We start from the raw sequence: 9,819 nt of genomic DNA on the forward strand, positions 1-9,819 counted from the left end.
TCTGGCCTGGGTGAGCCTTCCACGTTTGGGCTTCGAGCAGCCGCTTCAGCCGACAACCAAATCGATGGCCGGCAGCCACTGGACAAAGGCTTCCACGTTCAGCTCGAGAATGGATACTGGAAGGACAGAGCAGGCAACAGGACACACACGAAACGTGGTTCTTTGAACACAGAAGAAGGCTGAGCGAGAACCTGATGCATGCAGAGAAGCGAACGTCCAGCACTCCATGAGCCGTTAGTCGCAGTCTTCCAGGTAGACTCAAATAACCGAAATAGCACCACGCAGGTTTATGCACCACTCGCACTTTTGCGCACAGAGAGCATGTCTCTTGGAAAAGACGGGCATGACAGCGGCTCTTCCCGCAACTCTGCCTGCGCACGCGGAACCCGTCTTCCGTTCCCTGGCTTCGGCCTTCTCTCGTTGTCTCCTTACCAGGAATCGTGAGGCCAAACGCCTTCAAGGTGTGGGGGTGAAGCGTTCCCATAACCCCCAGAAGGACCGGCACGTTTTCCACTGCGTCACTCGACTTCCGACTCGCCACAATGTGCACTTGGCGACCGGGAAGGAACGTTTTCTCTGGAGAGAAAAGCAGGAAGCGCGGAGGGAAGACAACGTGGGAAACGGACGACCGAAAAAACAAAGCGGAAAACGCCCTAGGGGTGACAGCCGAGGCAACCATCGTGATCACGATCACTTTCCAGCCTCCTTCTGCCCCCCCCCCTCCCCGGGGCAACAAAACGTTAGTCTCCATGATGGTTCTTGGGGCGAGAGGTCCGAAAAACGCAGTATGCTTACACCTCAGGATGTCCGTAGCGTGTACACCTCCCATGCTGGACACATTCTTCATCCGGGAAGCCGATGGACGTTGATTATCCTTCTGAATTTGACATCACCTTCCGGGCAATCTCACAGTCCGTCCCGACAGCGCGCGCGTCTCACGCCTTCCCTCCTATTCCAGTTACAGTCCGGCGTGCTCTACATGACGCGCGCCGCTTCCTGATAGCCCCGTTCGTGTCCAGTCCGTTTCTCTCACGCCGTTTTCTCACCTTGCGAGGCCACCAGTTTGAAGGTTCCCCGAATCCTCGACAGGACGCGCTGAAGCTGCTCAGCTGCATGCGCGCCTGCCTGCTCTCCGCCGGCCTTCTCAGCCACTGCAGCCGCAGCCACCGCAGCTTCCATTTCCGCGATTGCATACTCGCCGACGAACTGCAAACTCTGGAGGAGGGCGTCCAGGACGCCGTGGACTTCCTGCAGACCGAAGGCCAGCGCCGCAAGCAGGCACAGGAGACACCAGTGGAGGAACCCGCGAACGAAACCACCCTAAGAGACAGGCGGCTCTCCACTGAGAAGAAGTATCCATCGCATGTACAACCGCCTGCATGGGTCTGCACAAAGAGCGACGTAGCTGCGTTACAGAGAAATGCAACCACGCATTCAGAGAGCTACAAAGAGCGATCTACCTAGATACCAGGCAAGGCTTCTACGAAATCGAGCTGTGCATGCATCTACATATACATGCATATATACCCACACAGTGCGTGCATCCACAAGTCGGCCCTTCTTTATATGCGCGCACCTGCACGGAGAGTCGACCAATGGATATTGAGACTTACTTCGAGCCCAGATGAGTGCTCATCGGCGAACGCGACGCAGCAGTACCGCAAGTTGCGAGCTCCCACTTCCGTGGACGAATCGAGGACGCAAACGTCCCCGATCTGTCGAAGAACGAAACACAGAGGAGAGCCGTCCGCCGCGCAAGGGTGGTCAGCGCGCAGGTCGTCTCCACATGGGATCTGCATGTTCCACTTCCAGTGTTACCAGATGTTTTTCGGGGTGAAAGAGCGGGCCATGGTGTCGCGAAGAACAGCGAAAGCTCTCTCGCGGGTCGTCCCTTTTCGAGTCCCCGTGTTGTCTATGCCGTTTTGGTGATGCCTGGCTGCGGCGCGCTCTACCCCTCCAACGCTCTGGCTTCTCACCACACGTTTCGTCCGCTCCGAGGCTCCACTCCTCTCGCGTTTTAACTCACCTCGAACAGCTTGATGGGGAGCTCTCGGCGCCCTTTGTTCGCCACAACGGTCTTGAGGAGGCCGGAAATGAGAGTCGTTCTCACTTGATCAAACTCACGCGTCTTCGAGTTGGCCAGGCGCACAGGATGTGGGGCGACTTGGTACTGGGAGGCAGCGCGACACCGGATGACGGCAACAGAAAGCGCAAACCACCGGTGTTGGATGGTATTACTTTTAGCGCCGCGTAGTAGGCTACAAATTCCATTCAGGTACGATATATGTAGGAAGTTTCGAAAAGCAACACGGCAATCCTAAAGGCGAACGCGGGGAAGTTTTACGCTTAGCAAAGACAGATACACCCAGATGAGCGGTGTCCTGCCTGCCACTCGCAATGTAGCCAGTGGGGGCCAGGCAGAATGCTGGGTCCCCTCGTTCGTTTTTCCAATCGTCTGTGTCTCCCACGGCGACTTCACAGCGAGGGTGAGACAACGCCAGCTTCCAGTCTAGCCCCTCTTTTGTGATCGGAGACGCGCAGCAGTCTCTACCTCTGTGCGCGCGGGCTCTTTCGCCCGCCCGCTCTGTCGCCTCCTTCTGCCGTCTCCCGCGGTCTGTTCCGCGCAGTCCCCGGCCTCGTCCCCGGCCTACCTCGAGGGGATTGAAGAGCAAGCTACCCTCGCCAGGAGCTCTGCCGAGATTCGCCGCATTCTCGGCGGCAGAGGAAAGCGAGAAGTTGAGAGCCTCCGTGTAGCCACATACGGTGCAAAAGTTGCGAATCTTCTCTGACAAGCAGTTCAGCGCGTCGCCTGTCAGCATGTACGACGGAGTTATGGGCAGCTTATTGAAGCTGTACGCGATTGCCACGTCTTCCACGATATCGCGCTCGTGAAGAATGTCTGAACAACGCGCAAAGCGCGGCAAAACAGACGCCAAACAGATTTCGCTCGCGCACGGCCCTCTGCGCCTCGCCTCTCGGTTCGTCTCAACCGTTCGCCGTCGGCTGCCTTCCCCGCCCCTCCGATCAGCGTGTCGGTTCGCCCCCGCTCTCTCGCTTCTTTTCCCTCTCCTCTCTTTCTCTCGACCTACCGCTTCTTGTGATTGGGATGGAGGCCTCGAGGATGTCGGCTGTTGTCTCTCGCCCGCCAGAGGCGTGAATCATCATTCGCTTCAGGAGGTTGGTGCACGTCTCGGCGGTTAAGACGGGAATTCCGGTTAGCTGGCGAACGTAGTCGAGGGAGAATTTCATGCTCCGGCTGACACAGAAAGGCGAACGCGGCAGATCCCATGGCCAAAGAGACCACGCAACTCGTAAGAAAGGAAGCAAAAAACAGAACTGCCAACAAGCGCCTTCCGCAGACTGAACAACCACGGGCGACGGAGTCGATCCGAAGAAAAACGCGCAGAGAACGCCAGGAAGACAAAGTGAGCACGGCCAGCAAGGACGGGAGACGAAGGCTCGGCGACAGAGATGGAAACGCAAGAAACCGCAAGGAGGATATAGCTCTCGTTATTGTCCCCACGGACGAAAAGGGCTAAAAAACCCGCTCGACGTCGAAACCGGTACAGACTCAAGCTTCCTTGCCATCGCTCTGTCCAGGTTACAGTGCACACGACTTGCACGCGTGTTTCTGTGTGCTTCAGTTCACCAGAAAATTCTTTCGTTCTTCACAACCAAACCCCCTGTTCTCCCTTCTTTCCCTCTATCTCCCCCCACTTGTGCCGTGGGGATATGCTCGCCGCACACTGCAGTCCTGGCCCGTGTTTTCCGCAGGCCTTCTCCGTCTCTCCATCCTTCCCTGACTCCACGCGCGTATATCGCTTTCGCTTTTCCGTTCACGTCTCCTGTGCCGCTCTGGCGTGCATCCTGGGAATTCTCCCGTCGAAACGCCGAAGCCACGGCGACAAACGGCGCGTACGGTCCCCACTCGGCCTCACATTTGACAGCATCCCATGCCACAGGGTCGCGTTCCCGTGTTTTACCTTTCGACTCTCGGAAACGCCCATCCGTTCATCGACGCTTCGCCGTTCCTCGCGGGCTCCTCGCTCGAGCACTTGGCGCTTCGATCGATCGGCGCACTCGTCGGGTCTTCGTAGACCACCTGAATCGGCTCCACTGTGAACGGTTCTTTGCAGTACTCGGAAAACATGGCGACGAGCGTGTTGAGGACAATCTGCGCCTTCGTAATGTCCACCTGGGGAACCCACGGAGCAAGCAAAGTCGAGAGGGAATGGCCAGCTCACCGCAAAAGTGCTTCATATGCGAAAGCAGAAAAGATATCTACAGGTATATACGTGTGCAAATGCTCATGCATATACAAATATGATTTTATACAAATATATACATATATACATATATATTTATATATATGTACATACAGTAGGTAGGAAATACACACCGACACCCACCACGGACACCGTCTTCATGCAAGCACGACCATACAGATAAACATGTTTACATCTCCATATACCACCTAACCAGGGAACCTCAGAACTCGATATACCATATGTGTATGCATGTGTGTGCAGATGAGACATTCTCGCCGAAGGGGATATGCGTCACTGTCTAAACAGAAGCAAGCGTCTACGCATAGATACATGTGCGTAGATTTGTGCAGGTCCAAGCGCAGTAACCAAGAGTGGCCACGAACGACCCAAGCTTACGGCAGTACACTCGATGAAGATATCTCGAGTGTCTTCAGTGACTTTGGAGAACTCGGAGTTGATGATGGGAGGAAGAGAGAGAATCCGATCCTTCCCGTCGAGAATTAAAGGGTAGACATGCGAGTTCTGAATGAGCGGCAGGTAGGCCTGCACACATAACGTCACGCCAGAGAACACCTCACATGGTGCAAAAGAAAAAGACGCAGATAGGTTGCAAGAGCGTGTTGCGCATCCCAGCCTGCGTGGCCATACGTTATTTCGACAGTCAGGCAACTTGACGATCGAACCTCATGACAGCCGAGGGCCACGTCTATACAAAGACACAGACATAAATATTTTAATATAACTCTGAATACAAACCAAACTCATACGGGTATCGCTGTACGCACATGCGATTTGATACCTAATTAGGTCTTTCTTCTCGTTAGGAACCCAAACTTCAGAGAAGACGACACACGGCAAAAGCTAACTTTTCTCTTGAACTCCGTACTTTTAGTTGCAGGTGATTCGAAAAATGGGCCATGACTTGCTCGCCGTTCATCTGGCTATCACACCCGAGAGGCACAAATTCCAAATCCTTGGGAGGTCGGGCATCGTAGAAAAACGGTGGCTGTACTTTCGACAGATCGTGGGTTCCGATAGCCACTAACGACCGCCGTCTGACACACAAAAACGCGCATGCATTTGACAGACATGCACTTTCAGTCGGTATCCACATGCATCTATATGCATTTATACCTGTGTAGGCATTTATCTGTTCACGTACATATGCATACGCGTGTAGGACTGGAGTCGCCAAGGAGGCTGATGGCAAGCCGGCATTAACAACATAAAGATCATAGCTAGACCATGTATTGTTATTATCACATTATTAGTAGATATTGTCTCTGTACAAATGATCCGCACACACAGATACCATAGGTTTGGACGGTCGTACTTTCAAAACGAGGAAAGCATAGCCGACCACCAAGAGAAGTCCATGCTGAACCTGAGCACATTGTACGTCCCTTCGAACGAAAAGTGGAACCATAAACGTACATACATGCAAATAACTATATATGTACTCGCTGGAACTACAGGGAAACGATGAGTAATTCGGTATATGCGCGTATGTCGATTGCTGTTGACGCACGTGTATAGCCGCGTTTTGCTGGGGGCTACTGACGGAGGATCAAGAAGCAGCCGTTTCTCCCGAGATGCATAAACTTTTGTCTCCTGTAGGCGTTTGTCCACTGGGCCGCCGAAAAGGCTGGAAGGCGTTCCCTCGAGAAAGGCTCACCGGCAAAGGGTATGGTGGAGTTTGTCTTGAAATTCAATGAACGACGCGAGACTCTCCTTATTCAACGTCACGTTCCTCAAAATGGCGCACACGACAAACGGCCGGACTTGTTTAACCTGATGAAAAACACACACAGCAGGCGTCCAGGAGAATTTCCACGGAGGCTACGTTCCTCGGACGGAAACACCTCTCCACGTGCCCTTCGTATCCCCTAAAACCTACGGGCGAAGGGACCTCCTGTACATCTACATCTACATATATATATATATATATATATACGCGCGCAAGGGCCGAACGCCCAAGCATCAACGCGTGCATTTAACGTTTCCCGTGTGCCCATGCAGATGTGTATGCCGCTTTTTATCGTTACGCGAGGAATCTCCTGATTTCTGTATTGTTGCTCAAACACCCCTGAAGCCGAGCTGATACGCAGAAGTTCCTACCAGCACGTGGCTGTCGCAGGAGACTCCCAAAATAGTGTGTACTGCCACGAAGAGACGCACCAGACACATAACGACCTTAACGTGAATCCGAATGCCTTTCGTCTCATCTCGCCCCTCACCGCTTCAGTTCAGTCCACTTCACATCACGTCCTACGCTTTACTCATGCATATCCATCACCGCAAAACAGCGGACCGTATACACACGGGAGCGACAATACCCGAGACAAGTGTATTTATAAGCTTGTTCTGGGGAGTTTGTTCCACATGGCTACCCCTATAGATAGACGTGTAGGCCGAGAGATACGGAATCCCGGCGTTCGATAGCGAACCCATGCGTACCGCCGTTCTGACTGTCATGGTAAACTGAGGCGTCGCCGGCTCCAGGCGGTACGCGGGCAGAGGCGCGTCCGGGTTGTTGAATGCATACAAGGCACGCGAAATGCCTTCGGTGCAGAGCAGATCATATCTGAGAACACGAACAGATTGCGACACTGGGTCCAGATACATACAGATGTTTCTACACACGTGTGAAGACGGAGGTTTCACCGCGTGTGAAAACACACAAATGACATTACTACATATAGGTGGTTACGCACAAATATACGTATATGCACACAACTCTGCGTGTAATACTACATATGTACCCGTATTGGCATGGCTGTGGCGTCCTGAGTTCTTGTGTACCTGTTTGCTGGAACCTCAATTTTATAGATCGTCTCTGTTGCACCGTCCTTCCCCGGCTCCACGACCTCGTCCAGTTCAATGCCGAACTCGAAGCATAGTTCCTCAAACTCGGAGACAGCTGAGAGGGGACAAAATCGCACGGAAGAGAGAATGGAGGGGAGAGGAAAGAAACTTTAACGGCTGAAAACGCGAGCAACAGCCAGACAAGGAAGTGGAGACCCTTACGGTGGTCGGTAGGCTGGCGATCTTCACCTCGGTCATCGCCACACCCAAAAAGAAAAAGGTGTCTCCCTCTTGTTCTGCGCTACATCATCCTTCCTTGAGTGCCCAGTGACTTCCGAGGAGAAACTCTGTTTATGCTGAACGCTGGTTTTCGTAAAAAGCACACGTAGTTGAAGCGTTTTATACTCTGGTGGACGGGGATTTGCGAAACACCAACGAACAGCCGCGCCGGGGATCGTCGCCTTTCCCATTTGGCCGAACGAAGCCGCAAAGAAAGAGTACCACTGCCAAACGCCATCACATTCATTACACAATAATACGGAAGATGCAGGTGCAGCATGCATCATCCTAAATTTCCATTCTGCTGATACTTTTCTAACTAGGCGCTGAAAGCTAGCAAGATGCTTCTGATATAAATATCTAAATGCTAGAGTGATACCTGCAATTATCTAGAGTACAAACGTCTTTGCAACTAGAAAACCAAAGTTATAAAATGAATTTCGAATTAGCGCACCGGGATAAAGGACACGGTGTGCCCAGAACAGACTCATAGATTTAGAGTGTCCTCGAAACCATATTAACGCAATAGACCTTGGATCCGGTAAACACAAGACACTTTAAGATCTAAACCAGTAGTCCCACTCGTAGTATATACTCCCCAGAAAAAGTTAGCTTGTACAAACCTAGAGATCACAGGTAAAAATTGACACTTTTCTGCCCGACACCGCCGACACGCCATGTTAGACATGGCGTGGTGGTGGGCGGCCCGGGTGTCTGTACAGCCCGGCGAGAGTCCACCGCACTCCACCGCCCTAATACGAGTGACGTGGACGGACGAGGAAGACGAAATTTTTTTTTCCCGAGACTACATTCTTACAATAGGTACGGCCGAGTCGCCGGAAGAGATCGTCGCGGGGAACGCTGACTGTCGGCATCGTGCAGACGGCGACGCAACGGGAGACACCGCGAATGAGGGGCTACAAATCGAAGGACCAGTCGATGACGGAGGCCGGTTTCCCCTCACGAATGTCGGGGGGGGCGGCAAGCCTGTAGTCACTTGGCAGAAATAAAGAAGAGTCGCCAAAGCGGAAGGGTTCCGGCGACCAGAAGAAAAGAGAGACGGTGGGCCAACGATGAGCCGCGATCACGGTCGCAGTGACGGGGAAACAGGAAAGCAGCGATTAAGTGTGCAAACTTGCCGCAAGGAGATGGAATGGAGCGGGAGAAGCGGCGACACGCGAACAGCCTATCATGCAAAAAATCGGACTTCTTTGTGTGACTTTCTGAAACGGAAAAATTTATCGTCTTAAAAAGTCAAGCATGGGCATGCACGCGGAAACGGTACTGCATGCATCCGCGTGACACGTAACGAATTCAGGGGGCTTAAACAGCGGCCAGGACGTAAATAGTGTTTGCTTTTCCGAGCATACTCTCGGAATTCTGTCAAGCACAAAGTAGGCAATAACTGCACTGTAACCACCCTAAACAAGACACAACTGTGTTGGCAGAGGTCACCGAACTTGTTAACAATTTCACGCTGGAGTTGTTTCTCCCATGTCCGCGCCATCCGGCGTTGTTGACGAGCAAGGAAACTAGCGAAGGAAATGCAGAAGAAAAGCGGTTGGCATTGTCCTATCAGGGAGGCTTATCGACGAAAGCGTTGGGATGGAGGAGGCTTTGTGGGGCTATTCCGTCGTCCAAGTGAGAGGCAGGTGGATATCGCTCTCTCCATAAAGCCAGTGGTGATTCTGCAACCACATCTTTTCCCTGAGGACACGGTTTGTTGTGCGGCAATCATAGGCTTGATGCACTTGGTGGTACAGAGAAATGGTACAGAAAAAGCCACATGTCAATCGCGCCGACGGTCAACAGGACCCGGGGGGCAAGGGTGGGACTGTAAATCCGCGACACCGGCACACAAAGACCGCAGACTAGATGCGGAGGGATGCATCATGGCGAATGTATAGGAAAGAGGCCTGATGAGGAGGGAGAGCAGACGCAGTCGCTTGCGGGGGAATATCAGCCAGCGAGACGGATCGCCTGTTGGGACACAGGCCGCGGACTTCCTTGTTTCTTCACTCATGAAGACTTTGTACCCCCGAAAGCTGTATATGATCAACTGCTCAGGACGAAGCCCCAGATCGAGTTACACCTCCGCTGTGATCGTCTATACAGCTGGGCATCCAACAAACGGTTTCTGCCGGGGCTGATGCATTTGCTTATCAGCGGCTTCACTTATTGCGTCGTGTTCTTTCCTGTTCGTAGTAGTACACACACTGTGCAGAAGGGCCATCAACGATGATGCGCTGAGAGACACCAGGGTTCTTGTTGGTCGGCACCAAGGTAGGTTATCTTGGGGCGGCTTGGTTCCCCAGTAAGAGGAACTAATGACGTAGGGGTCCCCTATATTTATCTGGCAACGCGGAAACTCGTTGTTGAAGACGTTTGTGCAAGTCTGGACGCCTTCATGAGCGGCATGGATTCTTTGCACTTGCTACCCCTTGGGAGACAGGGAACCCAACAAGCA

The 9,819-nt window shown here is 52.8% G+C and overlaps 1 protein-coding gene across 1 annotated transcript; it reads right to left on the minus strand.

The window, feature by feature from the left end:
• Positions 1-45: 45 nt before the first annotated feature.
• On the minus strand, positions 46-8,227 carry NCLIV_053190 (hypothetical protein; the record flags this gene model as incomplete). Its single annotated transcript, XM_003884872.1, has 14 exons — positions 46-116; positions 433-576; positions 1,047-1,248; positions 1,614-1,715; positions 2,027-2,170; positions 2,652-2,899; positions 3,090-3,256; positions 3,984-4,195; positions 4,665-4,811; positions 5,155-5,323; positions 5,944-6,059; positions 6,726-6,852; positions 7,071-7,188; positions 8,170-8,227. 14 exons carry the CDS (start codon positions 8,225-8,227, stop codon positions 46-48), a joined length of 2,025 nt encoding a protein of 674 aa, XP_003884921.1.
• Between the last annotated feature and the right edge of the window lie 1,592 nt (positions 8,228-9,819).

Source organism: Neospora caninum, chromosome XI (assembly GCF_000208865.1).
Source record: "Neospora caninum Liverpool complete genome, chromosome XI".
Classification (NCBI taxonomy): Eukaryota; Apicomplexa; class Conoidasida; order Eucoccidiorida; family Sarcocystidae; genus Neospora; species Neospora caninum.